The sequence below is a fragment of the Carettochelys insculpta genome, chromosome 30 (assembly GCF_033958435.1).
Source record: "Carettochelys insculpta isolate YL-2023 chromosome 30, ASM3395843v1, whole genome shotgun sequence".
In the NCBI taxonomy this organism is placed as follows: Eukaryota; Metazoa; Chordata; order Testudines; family Carettochelyidae; genus Carettochelys; species Carettochelys insculpta.
The window spans coordinates 14,928,725-14,955,198 of NC_134166.1; the positions used below are offsets into that span (position 1 = coordinate 14,928,725).

The following is a 26,474-nucleotide window of genomic DNA, read 5'->3' on the forward strand; positions in this document are numbered from 1 at the left end:
CCAGGAGGAGGATTTGACAACTGGTTTGCGTGAGCGTGGCCTGTGCCTGAGCTTCCCTGCGTGGTGTGTGTAAGGAGAGCGGGACCAGCAGTGACCTTGCCTAGCAGTGGGACCCCAGGCAGCAGCCTGGAGATTGGGAGCTTCCAGGACCCCCTCTAGGCTCTATTCCCTCAGTGTGTTTAGGAACAGGCACTGCTCGACAGTACCAAAAGCCCTACCAAAGTCAGGTTATACCACGTCTACCACTTCCCTTAGCCACAGGCCTGTTCCCCTGTCCCGGCAGGGTTTGAGGTTTGCGTGATGTGACTTGTTGCTGAGACATCCATGGTGTTGCTTCTCACCTTGGTAACTTCTAGATGCTTAGAAACAGGTTGTTGGATTGGTATGAGCTTCCCATGTGCTGGTTACGTGTCGTGGTTCGCAGTTCCACCCCGGGGTCTTATTCCCCCTTTCGTGGCTAGGCACAATCGCGGGATTGCTCCTGCTCCACGAGTTCTCACAGATAACCGCTAGCGGCTCAGCTGTCCCATCTGCCCAGCCCTGAAGTACCAAAGGGCGGATTCCAAAGACGTGGCAAGTAACCAGAGAATTCGTCACTCGGGCTTTCCCTCGCGCAGCCTGAGCTCCTTCCCCATTCCCGCTGCTGTGCCAGGCAGCCGCTCGCTTTTTCTGAAGCAGACGAGGCCTTTCACACTTCATCCCCAGCTGCATTTTCTCTCCTTTTCTTCCCCTCCTCACTGAGTAATGGGCCAGCCCCGTCCTGGCTCTGCCTCTGGCGTCTCACGTATCCATAGAACGTAATCCCCTGGGCAAGCCACCCTTGTCCCGTTTGGCCCTCGTGTCCTTCATATTGTCCCTGTAAAAACTGCCCTGGACACTTTTGTCCCTACACTTGCCCTTAGCCCTGGTTCTCTGGGCTGGCCCTTCTCAAAGCCACAGTCCCCTCTGCTACCCCCACCCCCCCATGCTTTGCACTTGTCATTTCCAGAGGCCTCCCCCTGCAGATCCCCAACAAGTTCCTCCCTTGTGGGCTGAACCAAACCCGGCGCTGCTGCCCCCCCCCTTGCTGCTGTCACCAGTGCACCCCAAGAGCTAACGGGTGCCAGCTGTGGGATCTTCCCAACGCATCCACTACCGCCAGCGTGCCCTGGAAGCTGAGAGCTCGGGCAGCTGCCCAGGAGAGATTCAGCTGCCGCCCGGCAGATCAGCAGAGTGCCCACAGCCGGCTGTGTGTGTTTCTACTGGTGGTGCACATCCACACATGCTTTGGCGCACAGAATAAACGTCATTCTGCAGACAGGTGGAAAAGCTGAGCCGGAGCGTTAATTACCACATCCCCTTTGGGCTTTGGATGGTTTTCTCAGTGGTTTAACAAAGGTCTCATCTGCCAGCCCCTTTCTGGCTCGGCGGCCTGTAGCCGGGTCCTGCTGTGGCCTCCCCTGCCCTCTTTGCGCTCCGAGGCAGCTGCTCCTCCCTCTTCCTGACCTGCCGGAGCGAACCAGCCCTTCTGCACCCACCGTGCCGTCATGGGAGCTATCTGTCGAGTCACCGTGATGTGCCCATTCCCTAATCCAGCTTAGCCACTCGGCACGCCAGCATTTCCTGTTTATTCCCCAGCCCTCTTGCGTGAGCAGCCTGGTATTTGGGGCGCTCCCCAGAACGGCCTCGGCTCTCCTCACTCCCTGCCCAGGGCCCCTGGTTCCGCCCTGGGCTGCAGTGGGGCTTTTCTCTCCTGACCTGGGGGGGCCGACGACTGCTCAGCAGCCAGCCTGGGCAGGGGTCCTGCCACACCCCCTCCTGCCTGGCTGCTGTCAGCGGCAGGCTGGGATAACCATGGGGCAGGTGAGCAGGAAATGGAGAATCAGCCACACCCTGGGACTGACAGTTCACCTGTGTGAGCAGGGGATGGACTGGGAGCCAGGGCACCAGGCTTCTGCCCTCAGCCCTGGGACAGGAGTGGGCTTGAGTGGTTAGAGCAAGGATGGCTGGATGTGGGGGCACGGTGAGAGGCAGGGATCCTTGATTCTCTCCCCTGGCCTGAGAGGGGAATGGCGGTTGCTGGGTTGGGGCAGGGTCTGGAAACCAGGAGGCCTGAGATCTACCCCCAGCTCTGCGAGGAGAAAGGAGGATCTAGTGGTTAGAGCAATGCAGAGAGGCAGGTCACTAGGAGCCAGGGCTGGTGGCCTTCATTCCCAGCTGTCCTCCACTGATTTCCCTCCCTCTGTAAGGGGAATCAGGTGCTTGACTCAATTTCCCCCAGAAAGGTTTGTCAGGTTCCCCTAATTAACCCATGTTAATCTCTCTGAAGTCAGGGGCTGGAAGCAGCAGCTGCACGAGGGTCCTTCGTTGCCTGGCGGTGAGCCCGGAACAGGGCAGACAAGCCCCAGCTGTGGAGCAGGCCAGAAAGCCCTGCACCCCTGTGGCATCTCACTAGGGGAGCCTCCAACAGCCCCCCCCAAGACCATCTCTGACCCCCTTCCCTGCCAGCCCTGCCCCCAGAGGCCCAAGCACGGCAGGGGACCTGACCCCTGGAGAACCCCAGCTCCTGAAGGGGGCCCTGCCTGTGCAGAATGAATTTCGCATGGGGTCAGGCCCCCCCGGCTCGTCATCCCCAGCTCTTGCAGACTGGGTGTGGTGACGCAGCCCCGCGGTGTGTACTGGACTGCCTCCCAGGGGGGTGCACAGGCCCCTGGCGGCACAGAGGTGGGATCACACTGGAGCACACACAGCAGTGAGACTGCTCCCAGCACAAGGGCCTGCACAAGCGTGTGAGGGAGCAGCTGGCACGCCCAGATTTCCACCGCTCCTGGCTGCGGCTGCTCAGCAGCGCCTGGGGAGGGGCCTGTGGCCTCTCTTGTAGCCTCCCAGCAGAATCGATGCTGCTGCAGGGAGACCCCCCCCAGAGTCCATGGGGGACATGAATTCTGCACCCACACAGTAGTGCACTATCACCCCAGCAGGAAAAGGAGGTTCCCAGCTGTTTGTCCACTCATCGCCTCCCCTTTTATAGCCCCACCCCTTCCCAGCATGCTCAGTGGCCCAGCCTACAACCCTGTGCCCTATGCCCCCCCCACTCCTCCCAGTGCTGCAGCCTTAAGGGGGCAGCACCCCCATGGAGCCCCCTCACAGAAAAATCTTCCCCCCCCCGACTTGCCCAGCTGGGACAAAGCCCCACCCCCACCCATGCTGCACCTGGTTCCGGGAGTCAGGGGGCATAGGGCAGAGCAGGGTGACCAGGGTGCACCCCTTCCTGGGGGGAGGAAACAAGGGAAAATAGCAGGACAGGAGGACGGCAGGTGGAGCGTGGATACCGCATCTCCTTCCCTGTGTCCCAGCCCCATGCAGGCTCCTACTGCTATTGGGGGGGGCAGGGGCTGAGGCCCCTTGGGGAGAGCAAACCCAGGGAGGAGGCTGGGAAAAGTAGGGGAGCAGGGCCCTGTAGCAGGCCCTGGGGGTAAAACACCAGCCCTGGGAATCCATCACCCCAGCCCCCCCGGCTCAGCCAGAGAACTCAGTCCAAGGCTCCAACACACCTTTATTCTCTCCACAGGGGCAGTGGCTCATTTCCAACCACACGTTCACGGGGGGGCCCTGTCCCTGTCCCTGTCCCCTTCCAGCTCCATCCCCCACCCAGCAGCAGGAGAAAGACCAGCGAGTGCAACCAGCAAGTAAAGGGAGTGCAGCAGGAGGGGGAAGCTCAGGCCCCAGCCAGGAAGCAGAGGGGGCTAGAGCACCCCATTATCCCCACCCAGGGCAGAGGGGCCTTGTCCAGACCTCCCCTCTGAGCCCATGGGGGCCCTGCTTGCCCCACTGCAGGCACAGGGCAGGGCAGCTCTCTGCCTGCTAGGAGGACCCCCAGCCCCACATGAAGCCAGAGGAAAATGCAGATGCCCTGAGGCCAGGCTGGGGGGCAGAGCAGGGGGTCGGGGCAGCTGCCACTGACGAAAACCACTCATCAGGGAGCAGGAGAAGCTAAGGAATGCAACCGCTCAGCCAGGACCAGCGCAAGGGAACCCCCAGATATTGCTTAAAGGACAGGGACCAGAGTACGAGTCAGAGCCAGGCACAGCCCCGCCCCAGGACCTGTCCCCTCCAGGTGGGTCGCGGCGAGGCCATGGCCGGTGGCAAGCCATAGTAAGGGCAGCCCTAAGTGGCTGCATCCTGGATCCCACACCTCAGGTTCGCTGGGACAGCAAAGACTGCAGAGGAGGGAGAAAGGGAGACACATTAGGCAGGGGTGGGGGGAGCACCAGCTGAACACCCCCACCAGCTGGAGAGCCAGTGGTCCCACCCCACCTTTACAGGCGGGTGGGGGATGTAAATTTTATTGTGTGCCCCACCCCCAGACACATGGGCGGCCAGGCCTGGGCGCTCTGCTGATCAGTCACCAGCACCTGAGTCTCTCCTGGGCAGCTGCCCCCCTGCTCAGCTTCCAGGGAGCACTGGAGAGAATGCAGGAGTCCTGGCACCCAGCCCCTGCACCAATCACTAGTCCTCCCGCCTCCTCCCCGGCTCACCAATTTGTTCAGGTTGGGACAGGTTCAGGTTGTTCATCAGCTGGACAAAGGCCTCCAGGCTCTGGGTCAGTCGGGGGTTCAGGGTCCTCTCCTCCTCCACCGTGGAGGCTGTCTGGCCTGCAGGGGGCACATGAGCAGCAGCGCCCGCAGGGGGACCCCACATCTGCTCCCCACCCTGCAGCGCCCCCTAGTGCCCAGCCGAGGCACGAAGAGAGGGACAGCCCCAGACCGCAGCGCCCCCTAGTGCCTGGCCGGGGCATGACCGCGGGGACAGCCCCAGACCGCAGCGCCCCCTAGGGCACAAGGGCCGACACTGACCACCCCCACCCCCTGCCGCAGGCGGCCTCACCCGTGTAGTCGTGGGCGGGGTAGACCAGGCAGTCCCCGGGGAGTGTGAAGATCTTCTCGTGCACGGAGCGGTACAGGGTCTCCGGGGAGCCTGGCGGGGGAGGGAGACCTGGTTACCATGGGAGGGGCCACAGCCAAAGCCCCCAGCATGCCACCCTCATCACTGCCCTGCGACAGACACATCCCCACCCACACACTGGCCAGGGGCCAAGATCATCCATCCCTAAGGCAACCAGTTGCCACATTCCCCAAAGCCATGGTAACTAGCAAGTGGACCCAGAGTTGCTCTGTCCGTCCCCACAGCAACCAGCTTAGAAACAATCCCCACCCCCATCACCATGGCAGCCACTGGGCACCACCTGGAAATGCCACCAAAGGTCAGAGCAGCCACATTCATAGGCAAAGGATGTGGTACAGCCGCTCCCCTCCTGTCCCCATGATAACCCATCACCACCCTCGCCGCACCCCCGGGCGCCTCACCCTGCTGGAAGTCGGTGCGGCCACAGCCCCGGATCAGCAGTGCATCCCCCGTGAAGGCCATGCTCTGGTCATTGAGCACGTAGGTCAGGCAGCCATCCGTGTGTCCGGGGGTGGCGCGGGCTTCCAAGGTCTGCAGATGGGGGAAGCCAGTGACATGACCCATCAATGGGACCCAGGATTCCTGGCTCCCACCTCACCTCCCCACCCCCTGGCTCTAACTACTAGACACCACTGCCCTCACAGAGCAAGTGAGAGAACCCAGGAGTCCTAGCTCATAGCTCCCCCATTCGGACCCCATTCAGCACCCAGAGCTGAGCCCAGGAGTCCGGGCCCCAGCCCCAGGGACTTACGAAGGCCCCAAATTCCAGGGTGTTGCCCTCATGGATGTGGACGTCAGCCAGGGCCCCGCTGGCCTTGGAGATCACACTGCGGCAGCCCGGCAGCAGCTTCTTCAGCAGCCCGGTGCCCGTGATGTGGTCGGCATGGCAGTGGGTGTTGGCTGCAGGGGGCAGAACGAGGGAGCTACAGACAGGACCCTGCCCCACTCCCCACCCCTGCCCCATGCCAGCCAGTGCCCCCATGTGGCTGGACTGGGGCTGGGGCCAGCTCCCCCTTTTTCCCCCCACCCTCCGATGGTAAAGGCCCCATGTCCTAGTCCCTGCCCCATTGAGCTACTCCCCGCAGCGCTGCTCTCACCTGCATACAGCAGATTGAGACCCAGCTCCCGCACCAGCTCCGCATCCCGCTTAGCCATCTCCAGCACCGGGTCAATCAGGATCGCCTCCTTGGTCTGCCGGTCCGCGAGCAGGTAGGTGTAGGTGCAGCTCTTGGGCTCAAACAGCTGGGCAGAGAGACGCACTCAGCACCAACGGGGAGTGGGGTCTAGTGGTTAGTGCAGAGGCTGGGAGCCAGGACCCCTGGGTTCCACCCACAAAGTCTTTCACAATCCATTCTGCTCCACCACCCTCCTGCACCTCCTTCCCAGCTCCAGGCTCCCTGCCAGGGGTTGCTGTGCCAAGGCAGCCAGCTGACTAGCCTGCCTCCTGGCCAGCCCATGCCCCAGGGCTGAGATGGGAAAGCTGCAGATCCCCTGCCCTGGGAGCAGACCAGGCAGCCAGAGTCGTACAGCTGGGAGGGGGAAGTCATAGCACCACCCGGGGTAATAATCAGCTCACCCCAGCCATAACCTGGGCTGAGAGCTCCTGACAGCCAGCACTTCCTTCTAGGGAGAAGAGCCGGGAGTTCTAGCTCCCAGACACACCCCACCCCTTCCCTGCTCTAACCACTGGCTCCCATTCCCCTCCCAGAGCTGGGGAGAACTCAGGCGTCCTGGCTCCCAGTCCCACCCCCTGCTCTGACCATCTGACATCACTCCCCTCCCAGAGCTGGGGAGAGCTCAGGCGTCCTGGCTCCCAGTCCCTTGCTGTAAGCACCAGCCCCCCGGCAGCCAGGGAGAGCGCCCAGGAGTCCTGCCTCCCAGCCACACCCCCGCCCTAACCACCAGCCCCCACTGCCCTCCCAGAGCTGGGGGGAACCCAGGCGTCCAGGCCCAGACCGGGGCTCACCTGCCGGAAGAGCAGCCCCTGGCGCTGGGCGCGGTGGACGCAGTAGGATCTCAAGGGCAGGGCGCGGCGGGCAGCAGCCACCACCGGGCCGCTCCGGGACAGCCACATGGCTCGGGCGCGGCGCTGGTTCCCGCTGTGGGGTCGGACCCTTTAAATGTCGGAGTGGGGGAGGGCGGAGGGGGCGGGGCGGAGAGCCTTAAAGGGCCAGGCGCAAGTGGGGGAGGGGGTCGTCGGTCTGGGTGACAAGAGACACCCCACAACCCCGAGAGCAGGGTAATGCGCGCGCGCACACACACGGGGGGGGGGGTAACACAGAGGTGCACACGCGCTAGGGAAAAACAACACACACACGATCCGGGGAAAGGACACACACACACACACACAGCGACACCGTTACACACAGGGCTCCGGATACTCACACGAGTCTCTCTCCCAGACACACACACTCCCGAGAACACAACACACGCACAGTGCCAGGGATGCAGCTCAACACAGGCTGGGCGACAGCACAGGCAGAGGCCCCTCGCTCAGCCTCACAGTGCACACACGTGCACACCCCTCCTTGGCACCTCACGCACTAGCGAGTTATTCCCCCGCAGCTCGCTGCACTGGTTTGTTATGGGAGCGTCTCCCGAGACCCGTTAGCAGCCCCATGGCAAAGAGCACAACACCGGGCCCACAGCTGCTAACCGCGTCCCCTTTAAATGCACAAATGAAGGTCACACGCCCCCCCTCCCCCGCACAGCGTGTCCTGATTGGTCCATTCCGCAGGACTCCTCCCCCGCTGGTAGTTGCATTTCCTGGTCAGCCTATGCAATAACCCCACAAGCGCCCCGCACGGGGAGGCAGCGTTGCCTAGTAGGAAGGGAGGAGTGGGCGGGGCCTGGACTGGGGTTCTCCCCCCAGCTCAGGGAAGGAAGTGATGTATAGTGGTTAGAGCGGGGAGGGTGGGCCCCGCAGGACTGCTGGGTTCTCCCCCCAGCTCAGGAAAAGAAGTGAAGTCTAGTGGTTAGAGCAGGTGGGGGGGGGGGGCGCGCAGGACTCCTGGGTTCTCTCCCCAGCTCGGGGAGGGGAGTCCAGTGTTTAGAGCAGGTGGGACTGGCAACTAGCACCCCTGGGTTCTCTGCCGTGAAAGATTCCTGGCTGGCTGGTCTCTGCACTTTGCCAAAGGAGCAGCTGCGATTAACACTTCACCTGCCAACCCTTTCCTTGCACCAGGCTCCCGCCAGGTGGGAGAGGGTTAGACACCCCCCCCTTCCCGGGGTAGCTCAGCGCCTGGGATTTGGGTACAAGGGGTTAAATGGGAGGGAGAGGGTGATTTCATTGTTTATAGTCTTGGCAATATGGACTTGGTACAGAGGGCACAAGTCATGACTCCCAGCCTCACCCCAGACATGAGCTCCAGTGGTAAAGGGGTGTGGCAGGGTGGGAGCCAGGACTCCTGGTTTCTCTCCCCACAGCTCTGGGAGGGGAGCGGGGCTACTGGCTTAGAGGGAAAGTCTACAGGGTTCTGACCCTGGCACTGTGGGGGGCTGGTGGTCAGAGCAGGGGGCCGGGAGCCAGGACTCCTTGGTTCTCTAGTGCAGCATTTCTTAAACTTTTTGAGACCAGGGATCAGCAAACAGTATTTTTATGCAGAACACCTACCAACCTGTTGTCAGACCAAAATAAACAGACAGCAACATACCCAGCAAAACCAGCAGGCAGTCACTGACTCAGGTATGGCAGCAACGAGGAGTAACACTCCATCTGCTTTTAATGACCAAAATGAGAGCCCATCAGGGTCTGATATGTGAAAATGGCCAGATGCTCACGGCCCACGGGTGAGTTATTCACAGATCACTGCACCAGAGATGGGCACATCCCATGCAGCCACACTGCCAGCCCTGGGGGAAGATGCGATCATGCTGTCCTGGCAACAATGTGGTTACCGGGGCAGCAGGGAGGGTGATTTTGGGCCCCAGGGAGCAGGCTGGGACTGGGCTGGGACATTCACGGGGCTGGGTACAGAGCTGGGGAGAGGGTAATTCCTGCTGGGCTGCCGGTGGGGCAGGGAACCCTATTGCAGGTGAGGTGGGGGGGCGATTGACCAGCTGATGCCATGGTGCAAAGGGGAGAGAAAGGAATAAAGCTCAGGAATCCTAGTTACCAGCCACCCAGCCCAGCTCTAATCACGAGATGCCACTCCCCTCTCAGAGCTGGCGAGACAAACTCAGGAGTCCTGGCTTCCCACCAGTCTAAACCCTGCCTCCCTTTCAGCACTGAACATTGCCCTCGTTTCAGCTGTCATAGGTGGAGATAGCTGCAGCAGGCAAAATTCTCACTCCCAGGCTTCTCCGGGCGCTGCTGACCCTCAGGGGAATTCCCCCTGCTTGCCCAGAAGCCTGGGGCACTGTCCAGCCAGGGCTACCTCCAGCTCTCTAGCATTCAGCCTAATTGCTCCCCTGGGTCCAATCCTGGGGGCAGGGGGTACTTTCCAAGAAGCAGCTGAGTGGCTTTCGGGTGCTACAGCTGGGGGCCGGGCCCCTGGAGTCTATTGCCAGCTCTGGGTGTAGAGTGGGATCTAGTGGTCAGAGCCTTCTCTCCCTCGCCCCATTTCCTAGGGAGTATTTTCTGTATTATCTGCTCCATCAAGTGTATTTTCCTACAGAAAACAAAATAAAATTCAAGGCCCAAAGCACTGAGGTCAGAGAGCAACACGCTAGAGTAACAAACCCAAAGGTGCGGTGCCAGTGTGGTGGCCGACCCTACAGTAAACGGTTGTGGAGTCACCCGGAGCCCCTACACAACCCTGCAGCAATAACCTTGGCCTGAGCCGTCCGCCATCGATCTCTGGCGAGACCCTACAATAACAAAGGCGCGTGCATCGCCCCAGCTCTCCCAAGGGAGCCAAAGAGCGATGCATGATGTCTGCAGCTCGGGTGCGAATGAGGGACCCTACAGAAAACAAACACACCAGTGCGCACAGGAGACCCTACAATAAACACACTGCGCGTCCCAGACAGTCTGCCACAAACAAACCCCTCCTCTTGTACAGCCCAGTGGCTCCTGGGAGCCCCGACGAGAACCAACCAACCCCGTGCGCCTGGAAGGGGGAACCACCCCGGAACAGCCTGCTGCCGGGTGGGGGTGGAGACTTCCAGAAAGAACAGCCAGAGTGCTTTGCGTACGAGGAAGTTTATCCCTCGGCCCTCGCCATCAGCCGGTGCTGGGGAGAGGAACCATCTGGGTGCCCGAGGGGGAAACGCTCGCGCACCCCCGTGAGAGCACTTGGTACAATCCAGCGTTCGCTTCCCCCCCGTCCCCCGCTCCTTCCCTCCTGGGTGAGTTCTGCTGCGTCCGCCCCGTGGGGACTCCCCAGGGGATTCCCCCCCCCCCGCGCTATTAACGCCCGGCCCCGGGGAAAGTCAGCGCTGCCCGGCCGAGTCCGCCGCCCGTGTTCGTACTGGGGGTGCCCGGCCGCGCCCGCGCCCGCCTCGGCGCACACACCACCGCTGAGTGCACGCGGAGGGCATCCTGGCCCGGATCTCGGCTGCGGTTCGGCTGGCACCTAACGTAACGGGGCCCTGGGTTCAGCCGGGGCCATGTTTACCCTTACACCTTCTCTAATGTATGTTAATCAACAATACAGTTACTGGAAGTGGTATCATAATTACTAATTAAAATTAAATACTTAGTGATTAGCTAACTAGATAATTAGCTTAGAGAGCTTTCATTGCCAGCCAGTAACATGTCACAAAAATAAACGCATTAGAAAGCAGAAGGTGCATGTTATTTGGTAAACAGTATCATTTCTAACAACTACCCAGGAAGTGATAACTTTGTATAATTGAAAACACTTTATATTTTAATGATAAACTAGTGACAGGTGCAGACATTACCCAGTACACAGGGCTTTATGGTCTCACCGGTGCATTATTAGCACTTACCAATTGTTCCTTGGAAATTGGCGGGTGCCCTCTGTTAAACTCCAGGGCGACTTTCTCTGCCTGCTGAGCAACGATGGAGTTTGTGCCTGGCCTCGGTCTGGTTGCGCTGGGGTTGCTGCTCTCCATTCCCCTCTCAGAGCGATTTCTCATGCTGCTGATCATGGGGCGCCGGCATCTGGCAGCCTTCTTCCAACACGGCTAAATGGACCCCTGTGTCTGGCTGTTCGGCTGATTGTTGCACCAGCCAAGTCTCCACCCGTGGGTTCCCTCCATGGCTCAAGTCGGTACCAACCTCTCCCTTCCCCTAATTCATTCATTCTGGGCACAATTTGTCTCTGCTATCCCCAGGGTCCAGTGAAGAGATTTTATTTCCCGTTGCCTCCTGCATGCACAGCCCCATGCCCCGCAGGGCCGATAACCACCTTGCAGATCTGACTCGTCACGGTGACAGCCGGCCTCCAAACGCAGATCACGCCTCTCCTCTCCTTTCTGGGCTGTGTCCCTTTCCGGCTCTGCCGCGCCGAGTTCCCCAGTGTCCTGCCGGGGGGTGCTGGCGTCAGGCTGACTATGGGGCTTTGCCAATGAAATGAGATTACCGCTCGATTGTGTTAATTATTAATACTTTACTGAAAGGCACAGATTGCCTGTGCAACCGTGAGCATCACACCTGGCCTGCGAATGAGTCAGCTTTGATCAATAAATGTCGATAAGTCAACACCTGACCACCAAGAATCCAAGGCTACGTCTACACGTGCAGCCAACATCGAAATAGCTTATTTCAATGTTGCAACATCGAAATAGTCTATTTCGATGAATAACGTCTACACGTCCTCCAGGGCCGGCAACGTCGATGTTCAACTTCGACGTTGCTCAGCCCAACATCGAAATAGGCGCAGCGAGGGAACGTCTACACGTCAAAGTAGCACACATCGAAATAGGGATGCCAGGCACAGCTGCAGACAGGGTCACAGGGCGGACTCAACAGCAAGCCGCTCCCTTAAAGGGCCCCTCCCAGACACAGTTGCACTAAACAACACAAGATACACAGAGCTGACAACTGGTTGCAGACCCTGTGCCTGCAGCATAGATCCCCAGCTGCCGCAGAAGCAGCCAGAAGCCCTGGGCTAAGGGCTGCTGCCCACGGTGACCATAGAGCCCCGCAGGGGCTGGAGAGAGAGCATCTCTCAACCCCCCAGCTGATGGCCGCCATGGAGGACCCAGCAATTTCGACGTTGCGGGACGCGGATCGTCTACACTGTCCCTACTTCGACGTTGAACGTCGAAGTAGGGCGCTATTCCTATCTCCTCATGAGGTTAGCGACTTCGACGTCTCGCCGCCTAACGTCGAAGTTGGTGCCGCTACTTCGAAGTAGCGTGCACGTGTAGACGCAGCTCAAATGTCCAGGCCAGCCCTGCTTGGGAAAGGGGCAGCGATGGACTTCAGGCTGTTGGCTTTTGTGTTGACAGGGCACATTTCAATGGTTATAAAGTGATAGCTTTCATTGCCAGCCAGTAATAATTACCGGCCGGCCGGCCCTGCCGTGGCACTGTCCCTCACTTCCCACGACAGGGAGCAATTCATTGATATTAACTGTCAAAAATTATATGAACTCAAATTGTCAGGTCTAATTATACACTTAGCACCTAATGACTGCTGTACATTTGCAACAGCACAGACAGGCTAGTTATGGCTCTTTGGTGACAGTTGGTCACCTGTCACTTCCCAATGATTGTAACCTGGTGAAAATGGGTCAGGAACAAAAATCGCAAGGTGCTCTGTGGATGAGAGTGAAACGAACCAGCGGAAAGAGAGTGGCAGAGAGGACGTGCCACCCTGGGTGTCTCATTCCATTGGGTGGGTGCGGTGGGACCTTTATCACTAATTTAACTTTCAGCAAGGAGGGCCTGTGATCCAATACAATCCCAGGAACCGTAGGGGAGCCAGAGGCCCTGAGAGGGGAAAGACCCAGTCCCTCCTCCCCCTGCTCTACCCAGCGCCAGCCACTCTCGCCCCCTGGACCAGCCCCCCATCATCCCCCCAGCTCTGGATCCCCATGTCTTGTTGGGACGGCAGTGGATTGAGGGCTGAGGTTGGTCTAGAGTTGTGAGCTGCACCTAGGATGACCCGTTATTTCTACAGCAACTTTCAGCCCCAGCTCCCCTTGCGCTCAGCCTGGTTTGTGACTGCGCAGCAGGACCGAGGTCTCCACCGTGCCAGATTCTGCACAAACACCGCACAAGGAGACGCCTCGGCAGGGAGCTGGGGAAGCAAGCTCAAAGGCTCTGTTCAGAAGGGGCAGGCCCCCCCCAGGCAGCGCAGCCCAGCTGCCCATCCTGGGGGAGGAGCGAGGATCGGCCTGTGTACAGACACTTTGTCCAGTGTATCGCATCAGTGGCTGAGGCTGGAGCCCTCCTCACATACACCAGGGGCAGGGAAGGGATAACATTTTCTTTGTACAGTTGTCTTTTATTTAAAAAAAAAAAAAAAAAAAAGGCCTGAGTGTCCATCCTCTGCTGGCAGGGTGACTGGCCCCCACCCCTTACACACAGCACTCTGAGAATCCGGATTCCCCCACAGCACAGGGTGCTCTAGAACCTCACCCCCAGGAAGTTCGACTCCAGCTCTGCACATGCCCCTCCATTATAGCCCCAGTCCCCTGCCACCAGCCTGGGCTCCCTTCCCCACAAGCTCAGCCACAGGCCCCCTGCTTCACTGCTGCTGCTCCCTGGTGGCTGTGGGGTTAGGCTCTGTGGCTAGGCTCACTAAGTGGTTTAATTAGGACGGGCCACGCCCCTATCAGGAGCTCAGAGAGGTTACAACTCCACAGGAGCAGGGAACTGCTGGGCAGCAGAGGATGTAGCCTGCATGGCAATCCAGCCCCAGTTGGGCCTGGAGAGTGAGATGACACCCCCCCGACCCCCATCAGCTTCCTGGAACTGCTTCCTGAACAAGTGGGGGGCAGAAGGGGGCACAGGTGCTCATGGTGACTGGCAGCTCTTGGGGCAGGTGGGCAATGGGGCTCCAGTGGGGCAGAGAACTAGGAACTCTGCAGCACATCTTCCAAAGAGCCCCGGGGTGGGGAAGGGGTGTCCCGAACATCCCAGCCCTCAAGCCCTATGATAAGGCCACTGCCCAGCTGCAGTGGGAGGCAGGGGACCCTAAATTCAGCAGGGGAAGGGGCCAGGCCAGGCTGCAGCAAAACCAGCCCAGCCCCGTTAATGGGGTATTCAACCAAGATGCACTGGAAAGCTGTTTATTTCACTCAAGAAAACAGTGTAAAAAAGAGCCTTGTCCCCTGCAAATACAAAGAGCCGCCCAGCTCCTGGGGCAGGAAAAGGGGTGGGGGAGGGACAACCATCCATCCATCCAGACTACTGGGAAACTGACCAAGGAGTGGGACTGACTCTGAACAGACACACCCACCTCATCCCCTCCCCCAGCCTGAAACTGACCAGCAAGTGGGACTGAAACTGGCCAGGCCCCCGACCCCGCCCTTGGTCCTCTCCCACCAGCATGAACCAGAGCAGCAAGAGAGGTAAGGAAATGCCCCAGAGCTGTGGCTTTGCCTGGCACCTGTTTTCACCCACCCGCTCCTCCCTGCAAACCTGCGGCTGGTGAAAATTCAGAGCGAGGGGTCCCTCCCCAGGGCCCTGTTGCCAGCCAGTGATGCAGGAAGCAAAAGTTTTCCTGCACTCAGGGGAATCTGTAAGTTCTCTGGGGTTGAGCATCTAACACAGCCCCCAGGGACCCCCTCCCTGTCACAGACCGCCCAGGGGTTTAACTGCAAAGAAGGGGGCTGGAGAGGGGGGTGGACGTACAGCCACACGTGGGGAGGGACATGATTGTAGCACGGGTTCAAACCTGTCTGGGGCATTGGCAGCAGAGCCAATCCTGGATTAAGATGACGGCTCTGGCTCAAGGGGGCAGTGGGGAGGGCAGGGGTAGGGAGTGAGGGTGTCTCAGAGCACCAGGGCAGGAATAACGAGGGGGAAGAGGGAGTCGGAGGGGCGGGGGACACAGCCCTACCACAGGGCCCAGCTCCCTGGCCCTCCATGTGGATGAGAGTCGGAGGCTCAGCTGGGACGGAGACCTGCTAGAACTGCCCCCACCCAGCGAGACGTCCACAGCCAGCGGCGCGCCCAGCACCGGGGCGCACCTGCCCCCCAGCCAGTGGGCGGGGCTACGCGCGTGGCACCACCACGTAGGGCTGGTGCGGGATGAGCCGCTGGCGCTCGTTGCAGGTGTAGATCCAGCGGGGGCGCACGAAGGACAGGGTGGCGTTGTCGTTCAGAGCCTGCGAGGGGTGACGTGGGACTGTGAGCACCGCACCAGGAGAGCAGCTGCCCAGTGAGCTGGGGGCAGAACCCAGGAGTCCTGCTCCTTGGCTCTAGCCACTAGACTCCACCCCCCTCCCAGAGCTGGGGCAGAACCCAGCAGCCAGGCTCAAAGGCCTCCATTAAACCACCCCACTGCCAAAAACCGGTGACAGGTCTCATATCCCCCACAGAGCTGGCCAGGTCCCTGCCCCTGCCAGGGGAGGGCAGATGTCACACAGCCACACGGGGATGCTGGTCTCCCCCCACCCCCAGCAACAGAACTTGGGAGCATCTCACCTCCTCAAAGGTCTCGTCCCACTCCTGGGCCGTGATGACGTAGTTCACTCGCTCGCTCATGTAGCCCTCCACCTCCCTGGGGCAGAACCGCAGCATGAAAACTGCTCGCTCCTGACCCCCAGCCCCGCCCCCGGGCCCTTTGCTCCTGACTCCCAGCTCCAGCTCTCCCCCTGCCCTGCCCATGCACCTCGCTCCCAACCCGCAGCCCCGAGTACACCAGCCATGGGCTGTCCACACACCCACCGATTTTAAAAAACTTGCTGCCTGAAGCGACACACTCCAGGCACAGAAATGCAGCTGTCTCTGGGGAAGAGCGTGGAAGCTGTTTAACAGCCTCCCAACAGCAGATCAGGCTGACAGCAATGAGGAAGAATTTGACAACTACAAAGAGGCCATCAGGAGTAACACCCCCTCCCGCCCCCCAGTGGAACTGGCCCTGGACTCCTGGGTTCCCAAACAGGTGGAGGGAGCAGCTGCTGTGATGGCCTGAGGCCCCTCACCCGTTGAACGCGGTGATGTAGCGATTCAGGAGGCGGCGCTCGTGGGTGGGGAAGTCTCCATAGAGGAAAAAGCGTTTGCCGGTGAAAAAATCTGGAAGGGAGCAAAGGGAGGGGTGAGGAAGGAGCCAGGCGCTGGGAACCCCTGCAGGAGACAGGCGGCGTTCACCTGTGTAACTCACTGCCCCAGGAGGGAAATGGCTCCCTCAGGCTCTGCTCAGACCCGCAGCCAGTGGGGTGGTGCCAGGCTGGGGGAAGGACCCTTGTCCCAGCCGTGTACCAGGCAGCTCCGGGATGGGTTGATCCGGCACCGCCTCCTCCACATCCGTGTTCTCGTCTGTGGAGCCACCGTACGGGTCATCATCCGGGACTGGCGCCGCCTCCCGACCCGCTTGCTGCTTCTTGCGGTGCTCCTCCTCCACCCTGTGCCGGGTAGAGGGGTCAGCCAGGGACGGAGGCCATGTCCTCCCTCAGGCCAAAGCAGCGGAAACGCCACCACCCCGAGCGGTGGCTCCCTGCCTCCTGCTCTAACCACTAGACCCCACTCCCCTGCACTGGGGACAGACCCTGGAGACCCTCCCCAGGAGGCGTGAGGGGGCCTTCTCCCATCCCCCCCACCGCCTTGGCTCTGCCATACCCACCTCCTCAGCTCGTCATCCGTGTCACCAGAATCGCCTTCCCCACTGTCCCTCGCCCCTGGAGAACAGCAAAGATCAGTCCCAGCCCCACACGGCCCTGGGGAAGCGGGGGCTGGGCAGGGGCCAGGACTCCTGGGTTCTCTCCCTACCTGTGGGCTCCCCACTCTCCGTGGAGGCTGGGGAGCTCTCCCCCCGGGCCTGCGAGTTGCTGGTGTTGGCCCAGGATGTGCTGGGCTCTGTCTCCTCCCCCGAGGACTCGCCCTGGGGCAGCGGAGCCCTGGCGGGCACCTTGGCCTGGTGGTTGGAGCTGGGCAGCCCGGCTTTCTGCAAGAGAAAGGCCCGAGGGCGGGTCGGTGCTGGGCCAGGGCAGATGTAGGGCACAGGGGTTTTTGGACCTAGACCTGCCCCCACTGCAGGACCAGGGGGAGAACTCAGGAGTGTGGGCACCCAGCCCCCATTTCTTCCACTTGACCCACTCCCGCCCACGAGCTGGGAAGAGAACCCAAGAGTCCTGGCTCCCAGCTCTAACCACTAGACTCCCCTCCCTTCCCCTCCCAGAGCAAGGCCCCCTACCTGCCGGGGGGAGGGGGTCTTGTGGAGGCGGTTGGGTGGCTCTTCCTCGCTCTCCTCCTCGCTGTCTGAGGCGGGTGGCCCATCCATCAGGTACCTGCCCAGGGACACCCTTTGGTCACCCCAGGCCTGGCCATGCTCCCTGGCCCGGGGAGGTCAAAGTGGACCCCCTGGTCCCGCCCCACCCCCGTGACCCCCAGCAGACATCCACACCCCGGCTCCAGCCGCCCCGAACCCCTTCTCCCTGATCTAGCGCCACATCTAACCCCAACAGCCGCACCCCGGGGCGCCCCAGCACCGCTGTCCCCACCCCCTCACCGTTTGCAGGACAGGCGCCGCCGGGTCCGGTGGCAGTCCAGCACCCACTCCTTGCGTACGATGGTGCCCCCGCGCCCCTTCACCTGGCTATACTTGGGGGTGTTGGCAAAGGCGCAGCTGGGGAGGGAAGCAGAAGGGAGATCAGAGCAGCGGGCAGGGAGAGGAACCAGCTCCCAGCTGTCTGGAGGGAGGAGGAATAGAGGGAGGACTCCTGGGCTCTCTCTCCAGCTCTGGGAGGGGAGTGGGGTTTAGTGGTTAGGTGCTGGGTTCTTTGCACAGCACACAGCTGGGGCAGTGGCCCAGGGCTATTCCTGCAGGACCTCCTGTTTCCCCAGCAGAACTGGGGCTGCAGAGCCACTGGTGGGCGCCAGGGTCACTAAACTCTGCTGAGCCCAGCTCCCTGGCTGGAGGCTGCCCCCATGTGCCATGATCCTTGGGAGGGGCCTGGGACCCCAGCAAAGGGCGAGGAAGGGCAGGGCTGCACCACAGCCCCTCTCGGGGCAGGGTGGGAAAGAAGCCAGTGACTGGTGTCTGGGGGTGCTGGGCACTGGGAGCCCCACACAGCTCCCCCACTACCCGTCTCCCCACACCTGGGGAGTTCGGGGTTGCTTTAACTCTCTGCTCCCGGGGAGGACAGTTTTGCTGCCGTCGGCATCGCTGATACACGAGCTGACAGGTATTTGGAAATAAGCAGCCAGCCCAGGGGAACAGGAGGGATTGCTCGGGGGCAGTTTGAGAAATCCAGTGCGCAGAATGTTAACGCCTCATGTGCAGAATTCCCTGCACACTGGTGGGAGTTCTACTCCTGGCCCTGGACCTGAACCTGCCCTGGCTTCCCCAGGATGCACTGGGTCCAGGCTGGGCTGCGTCTGCCGAACTGGCGGGGCCCTGGCACCAGGTTGGAGGACAAGACAAGCTGGCACCGACAGGTTTGGGCCCAGCAGGGCAGTGCCAGCTGGGCAGGGAGTGGCTGGCAGCCTGGCCAGCCAGAAGTACCTGAGGTGGGCACTGTTGGGGGGCACAACTGGACCACCCCAGGGCAAGGGGCTGGGCAGGAAAGGGCAGCCGGTGTCCCTTACATGAGGTGGGTGCTGTCGGGGGTCCAGTCGGGCCGGTACTTGGCGCCCATCTCCAGCGCCTTGTCCCGCAGCTCGGAGCGGAAGGGGTTCTGGAAGCCGCTCAGCACAAAGACCGTCCCCTGCAGGAGGTGATGAAAATCCTCCCCTTCCCCCTCTGGCGACGGTTCCTTCGGCTGCTTCCTGGGGACCGGCGGCTTGCGCGGGGGCAGCGCGGAGGGGGCGGCCGGCGCAGGGGCTGGGAGGAGGGCAAGAGGGCGTAACACTAACCCCCGCCCACAGACATCTGAGCCAACTGGAATGCCCACCATATGAGTGACAGATGTGTCCTCCACTTAGATTTCACACCCCCACCCAACCTTTCTGCAGCCCAGAAGGCAATGAGAGATCCTCGATCTGTGTATTACAGAGAGAGACAAGATGCACCCTGGGGTGCTGGCTCCCACTTCCCCTGCTCTAGCCACTAGCTCTGTCCCCCCAGAGCCCTGGCTCCCAGCCCCCTCTTACCTTTGGGCTTCTTGGTGGCTGGCTGCGTGGAGTGGGGGGCCTCAGGGGCAGGTTTCCGAGCAGGGGCTGAATTCTCCTTCCCGAATTCAAACTTCCTCTTGGTGGGAGCTGGATCCTGAGGAAAGAAAGTGAGTCTGGAGCACTGGTCCATCAATGGTGCAATCTGCCTAGATTCCTCCATCGGGGGACAGTGGGCTGTTCACACGGGGATCCCCTGCCGGGCACGGAGACACAGCCACCTCTGGGGCGGGGCATGGGGCTGTTCACATGGGGATCCCCTGCCGGGCACTGAGACGCAGCCTCCTCTGGGGTGGGGCACAGGGCTGTTCACACAAGGATCCCCTGCTGGGCATCAAAGCTGCTGCTTTAAGACAGGAAGTGAAGGAGAACCCCATACCAAACCCAATCTGCAACACCCCAGGATTGTGGGTAGCTTGTGAGTCCCCAGTGATGGGGTCCAGTGAGGACACCGGGGCTCACCGGGATTCCCAGCCCCCCCAGGCTGGCAGCTGCCCCTGCCTGCCCCATTCCTTCAGCCAATCTTCCCAAGGAAAAGCCTGTCTTGACTGACAGCATCGTTTGCCTCACAACCTCAGTCGTGCGGAACTCAAACAACCACAGCCTCAGAAACAACCCCGACATTATAATCAAAGAGGCAGATAAAGGAGGAGCTACTGTCATCATGAACAGGTCTGACTACCAGAAGGAGGCTTCCAGACAACTCTCCAATACCGGATTTTACAGGCTACTTTCCTCAGATCCCACCGAGGAATACCCTAAGAAACTACACCATCTGCTCAGGACACTCCCTACACAAGCACAAGAACAGATTTATACCAACACACCTCTAGAGCCCCATCCAGGGCTATTCCACCTTCTACCCAAGATCCACAAACCTGGAAATCCTGGACGCCCCATCATCTCGGGCATTGGCACTCTCACTGAAGGACTGTCTGGGTATGTGGACTTTCTCCTCAGACCCTGTGCCACCAGCACTCCCAGCTATCTCCAAGACACCACTGACTTCCTGAGAAAACTGCAAGACATTGATGACCTACCAGAAAACACTATCCCAGCCACCATGGATGTAGAGGCTCTCTATACCAAAACCCCACACAAAGATGGAATAAATGCTGTCCGGAACAGCATCCCTGATGATGCTACAGCACATCTGATGGCTGAGCTCTGTAACTTTATTCTCACACACAACTATTTCAGATTTGGCGACGATATATACCTTCAAATCAGCGGCACAGCTATGGGAACCCGCATGGCCCCTCAATATGCCAATATTTTCATGGCTGACCTGGAACAGCGCTTCCTTAGCTCTCGTCCACTAACACCCCATCTCTAGTTATGCTACAGTGATGACATCTTCATCATCTGGATCCATGGGAAGGAGACTCTGGAGGAATTCCACCGGGACTTCAACAACTTTCACCCCAACATCAACCTCAGCCTGGAACAGTCCACACAGAAGATCCACTTCCTGGACACAACGGTGCTAATACACGATGGACACATCAATACCACCCTGTACCGTAAACCCACTGACTGCTACACCTACCTTCATGCCTCCAGCTTCCATCCCAGACACACCACACAGTCCATTGTCTACAGCCAAGCACTAAGATATAACCGCATTTGCTCCAACTCCTCCGACAGAGAAACACCTACAGGATCTCTACCAAGCATTCTTGAAACTGCAATACCCACCTGAGGAAGTGAAAAAACAGATCAACAGAGCCACACGTGTGCCACGAAGCCTCTTACTACAGGACAAGCCCAAGAGAGAAACCAACAGAACACCACTAGCCATCACCTACAGTCCTCAGCTAAAACCTCTACAGCGCATCATCAGGGATTTACAACCCATCCTGGACAATGATCCCCCACTTTCACAGGCCTTGGGAGGCAGACCAGTCCTTGCCCACAGACAACCTGCCAACCTGAAGCAAATCCTAAGCAGCAACTATACACCAGACCACAGTCACTCTAACTCAGGAACCCATCCATGCAACAAACCTCATTGCCAGCTCTGCACCATATCTACACCAGCAACACCGTTACAGGACCTAACCAGATCAGCCACACCATCGTGGATTCATTCAGCTGCACATCTACCAATATAATTTATGCCATCATGTGCCAGCAATGCCCCTCTGCTATATACATCGGACAAACTGGACAGTCTCTACGTAAAAGAATAAACGCACACAAATCAGACATCAGAAATGGCAATATACAAAAACCCGTAGCAGAGCACTTCAATCTCCCAGGACACACAGTAGCAGACTTAAAAGTAGCTATCCTACAGCAAAGAAATTTCAGGACCAGACTCCAAAGAGAAATTTCTGAGCTACAATTCACCTGCAAATTCAACACCCTCAGCTCTGGCTTAAACAAAGACTGCAAATGGCTGGCTAAATACAGAAGCAGCTTCCCCTCCCTTGGTGTTCACACCTCCAAATCACCTGCTGGTAGTAAGCCTCACCCTTGCTGACTGAGCTAACCTTGTTATCCCCACCTTTGCTCTGGCTTATTTATACCTGACCCTGCAGATTTCCAAGACCAGCATCTGATGAAGTGAGTCTGTGCTCACAAAAGCTCATGCTCAAAACTCTTCTGTTAGTCTATAAGGTGCCACAGGACCCTTCGTTGCTGTTACAGATCCAGACTAACACAGCTACCCCTCCGATACTTGTCTTGACTGAGACACCCCCTCCCCCCGCGTGTCCCCCGGGGACTCATCCCAACAGACATTCCCCTTGCCTGTCCCACGCTGAGCCTGCCTCGCGACAACCCCTCCTCTCCCACCTGAGCAGCCCCTCACACATCTCTGCTCCCCGCCTCGACCCACATAGGGCCGAGGTTCCCCGGAGCCGGTCCTGCAAAGCCAAACAGGTCGCGCACCTGGAGTCACCTGCTCCGTGGAGGCATTTTCAAGCCATCCCATGAGGCTCTTTTCTGCCCTCCCCTCTGCACAGCCCCCTGTGCACGGGCAGGGGCAAGAACGACCCTCTTCCCCTGCTGCCCCAGCCCGCAGCACCACGAGCGAGTGGCCATGCCCAACTGAGAGCACCCTACCTTGGGGGAGGTCTTGGCGGTGGGCTTCTCTGTGGTGGGCGTGGACGAAGTGGCAGTGGCGTGCATGCTGGCCTGGAGGGTGGCTGTGGCGTAACTAGGGGACGGTTCCTCTGTGGGCAGGGCTGCAACAGAGGGTAGACAAGAGCCATCACAGCCACAATGAGCAGCAGCCGCATGTGGAGAGAGAGAGAGCTAACCAGACATCGCTGAGGCCCAGGGACAGGCCCTGGAAACCCGCTCACCCCTGGCCACCAGGGGCAAACGGACTGCACGCCCAGGTGGGGACAGAACCCCCAGCTCTTACCGCCAGCCCCCACGCCCAGAGAACCCAGGAGTCCTGGCTCCTAGCCCCCAATCCCCTCTGCTCTCCAGCAGTTCCTGGTACCTTTTGGTGGCGTGAGCAGCGGTTTGCTGGCTCGGCTGAAGAACAGGGCTCCAGGCCTCAAAGAAGCAGAACTGCTGTCCTCATCCTTCACCTTGAACTGGCCCAGCTTGGTCACCTTCTGGATGGAGGAGAGAGAAAGAGAGAGGCTTGGGCTTACACAAACTGTGGGTCAGGACTGAGGGGCACCAGCAGGGCTGGGGGAGAGGAGGCACCGGCAGGGCTGTTACTCACCGGAGAGGCAGCTTTCGGTTGTGTTTCGTTGCTTTCGGGTGGAGAGAGGAACTTGACGAAGGACAGCCCATATGCCAAGGCCTAAAGGGAAATAATCCAGAAAGACAGTGACTCGTTGGCAGAGCTGGGGAGAGAACCCAGGAGTCCTGGCTCACAGCCCAGCCCCTGGACTAAACACTTAGCCTGCTGCCCTCACTGATACACCCTGCATCCCGTGTTCCGTTTCATAGCACGATGGCACATGAGGTACCAAGGCTGCCTTGCGGCGCCTCACTTGAAAACTCAGAACATCTCTCAGCCATCGCTGTGCGGGGTTACGAAAACCGTTCGGACTCTGGGAAACGCCCACTGACAGGCGAATGCCACCCCCGCAGGTGCTGAGCGCCCGGGCAGCCATTCGCCAGCAGGGGAAAGGCATGAAGAAGAAGTGCACGTTTTGTACCAGAGACGGTTCAAAGCCCAAGTAGGCGAGAGGAGAGGTAACAGGCCGGGGTGAAGGGCGTAGGAATGAAAAAAACGCAGCTTGTATCTCAACCTCTCTGCTCATAAGCTCAGGGAGTGAGGCCGCTGAGTGGCACAAGACCCCATTCGCAGGCGCTGCCCGTGGGGCGTTCCTGGAGCTCGGCTGGGGGCAGAAGGCTGGGTGAGCAGGCCAGGAGCGCAGGCAAAGCAATGCCAAAGGCACCCCAAAATAGGGAATCCTGGGGACACAGTTATTTCCTGCTCCAGACTGGACCCCAGAGAACGTCTCTCCCTACACCACCTTAGCAGGGTGAACTGACAATGGCTCACGCTCTGACCACTCTCCTGCACTGCCCCTTGCGCTCACCTACAGGGAATCCCTCCCACCAGAGTGGGTGGCCAGTGTGGGGAGGGGTCCCACCTTGGTGTAGGGCTGGGTGCAGACAATTTTCACCCGGTCCCACTTCTTCTCAGCCGCTGCCTTCACCAGCTTGTCTGGGCCGAACATCCGGACCCGGTTCAGGTTGGTGCCGGCCTTGCTCTCCGACGGCGACATGAAGGAGGAGGTGACCAGCAGCACCTAGGGGGGACAGGGGAGCCCTGGGATTAGAAAAGCTTCTGTACCACCAACATTCTCATGCCCCAAGGATAGGCCTATGGGGTAAGATGCCTGGGACACAAGACAGGACAACACCCCATGGGGGTCACTGAAAAATGTCCAAACCCCCACCTGCCCCTCATCCAAATTCAGCACACACTGCTTCCTCCCTCTCACCTCATAGTCCTGCTCACTGGGGGAGGCAGAGTTGCCAGCCAGCACCTCCACAAAGGCCGAGCCCTCATTGCCCACGTGAATGCTGTGGATCCGCTCCTCCTTCTCAAACTGGCATGGAAAGAGGGGAGAGAGCCATAGGCCTGGGACGTGGTGCCCACCCAGAGGCCCACTTCCAACCCTCTGCAGGAACCAGGAGCCCTCACCCCACAGCCTCTCCACTCTAACTACTAGACCTCCCTCCACTCAGCTCCTGATTCCACCCCCAGAAGAGAACCTAGTAGTCCGGCCTCCCAGCTGCCCTCCCCTCCTCCCCCGGAGAGAACCCAGGAGTCCGGGCTCCCCGCCCCCCTCCCTCCTCCCCCGGAGAGAACCCAGGAGTCCGGGCTCCCAGCCCCCCTCCCTCCTCCCCCGGAGAGAACCCAGGAGTCCGGGCTCCCAGCCCCCCTCCCCCGGAGAGAACCCAGGAGTCCGGGTCGCGGGGGGGAGGGGCACACCTGCAGGATGACCGAAAGCTGCTTCTCGCCCGGCTGCGCCGCCTTCCACTTGCGGTACGTGTCCGCCTTGAGCAAGTTCTCGGCGCAATGAGTCTGGGGGGTCGTGGGGGTGTCAGGGGGGCGGAACCCCCTGGGAGTGGTCTCTTCCGCCCCGCCCCCCGGAAAGGAATGGTCCCTCCCACGCTGCTCTTCCCTCCCGAATGGGCGCTTCCACCCCGCCCCCTGCATGGAATAGTTCCGCCCCCTCTGCCTTCCCCCCCCGCCGAATGGTCAAGCCTACCCCGCCCCATCAGCCGGTGTCTCCTGCCCCCGCCGGGAATGATCCCCCCGGCACGGAATGGTCTCTCCCGCATTCCCCAGACCCACCCCAATGGTGTCCCCTATCTCCCCCCGAGCGGTCTGCCCCGCACCGGGTCAGCGCTGCTCGCGGACACCACATGGCGAATCCCGATCTCCGGCATCACCGCGCTCCGCCGCCGCCGCCGCCCCCACCCGGAAGCAAAACCCCGCCGCCTGCCGGAAGTAGAACCCTTTTGCGCGGCCCCCTCTGTTCGCTCGGTCCTCCGAGCCGCTCTGCGCAGGCGCCGCTGCGCCTCTGAGGGTTGTGCGCGTGCGCAGCGCCCGACCTCGCCCGAGAGATGTTGCGCATGCTTAACTCTTTCCCGCCTCTTGCTCGTTCGCTGCTAGATCGCGGCGCATGCGCTCCGGTTGCTGCGCGAGGAACTTGGTAGTGCGCATGCGCCCTGCCGCGTTGAGCGCGGAGAGGTGAGGTCGAAGCTACGCTCCAGATGACGTCATCCGACGGCGCAAGTGGCCCCGGTCTGTTAATTGTGATGTCACTATAAAAGCACCATGGGCAGTCGTCCCGATGTGACGTCATCAAACCAGTGAGGTAATATCACTGGGTGCTGATGTCACCGACTTGTGACATCACCAGCTGCACATGTGATGTCATCAGTATGTGAAAACAGGTGGATATAATGGCCTGAGAATGTGACATCATCTAAATATACAAATATCAGTGACACTATCAGACGCCCCTGCTGCCTGTTCTTCCATCCGTCCCTCCTGTCCCACACGCACCCCTCCGTCTGTCCTTACACCCCACACCTGCACCTCCGGCCGCCCCTCCAGCCCCCTGCTTCTCCCTCTGTCTGTCCCTCCTGTCCCCACACACCACTCGGACCAATACGAACCCCACGTCTGTCCCTCCCATCTCTAGGCACCCGCCATCTGCACTTCCTGTCCCAAAGGCACGCCCCGTCTGTCCCATCTGCCCCCTGCACACCCCTCTGTCTGCCCCTTGCCCCCAGGCTCCCCCAGCCGACAGCAGATAACCAGACCCCAGCTCTCATATCTTTACAGGATCTCCGGATTTTTGCACCTTTGGCTGTGCTGCGCTGCCTCCGTCTCGTCTCTGTCCCCTCGTTCAGCCCTTTGTCTGCCACCCAACCCCAGATGCACCCCAGCCTTCCCCTCTATCCCAGCAGCAGGGCCCCAGAGATCCCAGCAAGGCAGCGCCCCAGGGATGTCATTCCAGCCAGCTGGCCAGTTCTCAGCCTTCGCTGCCGTGGGATGGTCCCAAGGACCTTTCTCTTGGGCTCTGCCAAGAAATTCTCTGTCCTGCACATGTGGGCCCCAAGCCAGCCCAGCCACACCTCCCTCAACTCCCTGGCTGGTTCACACAGCTCCCCTGGGGGCCCTCTGGGCCTCTGCCAGGAATCAGAGCCGGTGACAGAACCCAGGAGTCCTGGCTCCCAGCCTCCCTGCTCTAACCATGAGACCTGCACTTGGGCAGGGCTGCGGTGTTGTTAGGTGAGGGGTTCTCCAGCCCCTGACACTGTCCCTAGCCCAGCCAGTTCCCAAGTGTGACCTAGAGTAGCCTTGGGGCTGCTCTAATTTACTCTTTGAGCCTATAGGCCCCCGGAGCAGGGAACAGTCACAGCACAGGGGGCAGGGGTGGAAGGGAGGCCATGGTCCC

General features: G+C 60.2%; 2 protein-coding genes across 8 annotated transcripts; both read right to left on the reverse strand.

The window, feature by feature from the left end:
• Nucleotides 1-3,518: 3,518 nt before the first annotated feature.
• LOC142003574 (persulfide dioxygenase ETHE1, mitochondrial-like) lies at nucleotides 3,519-7,620 on the reverse strand. Of its 7 annotated transcripts, none has more exons than XM_074980639.1 (8): nucleotides 7,489-7,620; nucleotides 6,911-7,043; nucleotides 6,042-6,186; nucleotides 5,696-5,844; nucleotides 5,346-5,475; nucleotides 4,867-4,956; nucleotides 4,518-4,625; nucleotides 3,519-4,199 (listed from the first exon to the last, which is right to left on the reverse strand). In XM_074980639.1, the coding sequence occupies exons 2-8, from the start codon at nucleotides 7,016-7,018 to the stop codon at nucleotides 4,147-4,149; spliced, it is 783 nt and encodes a 260-aa protein (XP_074836740.1). In that variant the 5' UTR covers nucleotides 7,019-7,043; nucleotides 7,489-7,620; the 3' UTR covers nucleotides 3,519-4,146. The 7 variants fall into 7 exon arrangements, with proteins under 7 accessions (XP_074836740.1, XP_074836737.1, XP_074836739.1 ...); XM_074980636.1 differs by having other exon boundaries at nucleotides 4,518-4,634; XM_074980638.1 differs by having other exon boundaries at nucleotides 4,518-4,634; nucleotides 7,380-7,596.
• A 6,457-nt stretch (nucleotides 7,621-14,077) lies between these two features.
• Nucleotides 14,078-25,000, reverse strand: XRCC1 (X-ray repair cross complementing 1). Its single transcript, XM_074980599.1, has 17 exons — nucleotides 24,904-25,000; nucleotides 24,494-24,586; nucleotides 24,000-24,107; nucleotides 23,646-23,804; nucleotides 22,763-22,843; nucleotides 22,532-22,649; nucleotides 22,147-22,268; nucleotides 19,060-19,174; nucleotides 18,556-18,790; nucleotides 17,477-17,593; nucleotides 17,162-17,255; nucleotides 16,738-16,912; nucleotides 16,592-16,646; nucleotides 16,231-16,373; nucleotides 15,954-16,044; nucleotides 15,454-15,529; nucleotides 14,078-15,134 (listed from the first exon to the last, which is right to left on the reverse strand). Exons 1-17 carry the CDS (start codon nucleotides 24,952-24,954, stop codon nucleotides 15,021-15,023), a joined length of 1,947 nt encoding a protein of 648 aa, XP_074836700.1. The 5' UTR covers nucleotides 24,955-25,000; the 3' UTR covers nucleotides 14,078-15,020.
• Nucleotides 25,001-26,474: the final 1,474 nt, after the last annotated feature.

Bases quoted from the DNA above. Each gene is read 5' to 3' on its own strand.
- LOC142003574 (XM_074980636.1), bottom strand. From the start codon at position 7,018: ATGTGGCTGTCCCGGAGCGGCCCGGTGGTGGCTGCTGCCCGCCGCGCC. The intron at 5,845-6,041 runs GTGAGAGCAGCG...TGCCCCCTGCAG, and splicing joins TCTCAATCTGCTGTATGCAG to CCAACACCCACTGCCATGCC. The intron at 4,635-4,866 runs GTGAGGCCGCCT...TGCCCCCTGCAG, and splicing joins CCCCGCCCACGACTACACGG to GCCAGACAGCCTCCACGGTG.
- XRCC1 (XM_074980599.1), bottom strand. From the start codon at position 24,954: ATGCCGGAGATCGGGATTCGCCATGTGGTGTCCGCGAGCAGCGCTGAC. The intron at 22,269-22,531 runs GTACCAGGAACT...CCTCTGTTGCAG, and splicing joins GCTGCTCACGCCACCAAAAG to CCCTGCCCACAGAGGAACCG. The intron at 19,175-22,146 runs GTAGGGTGCTCT...TTCTTTCCTCAG, and splicing joins CCGCCAAGACCTCCCCCAAG to GATCCAGCTCCCACCAAGAG.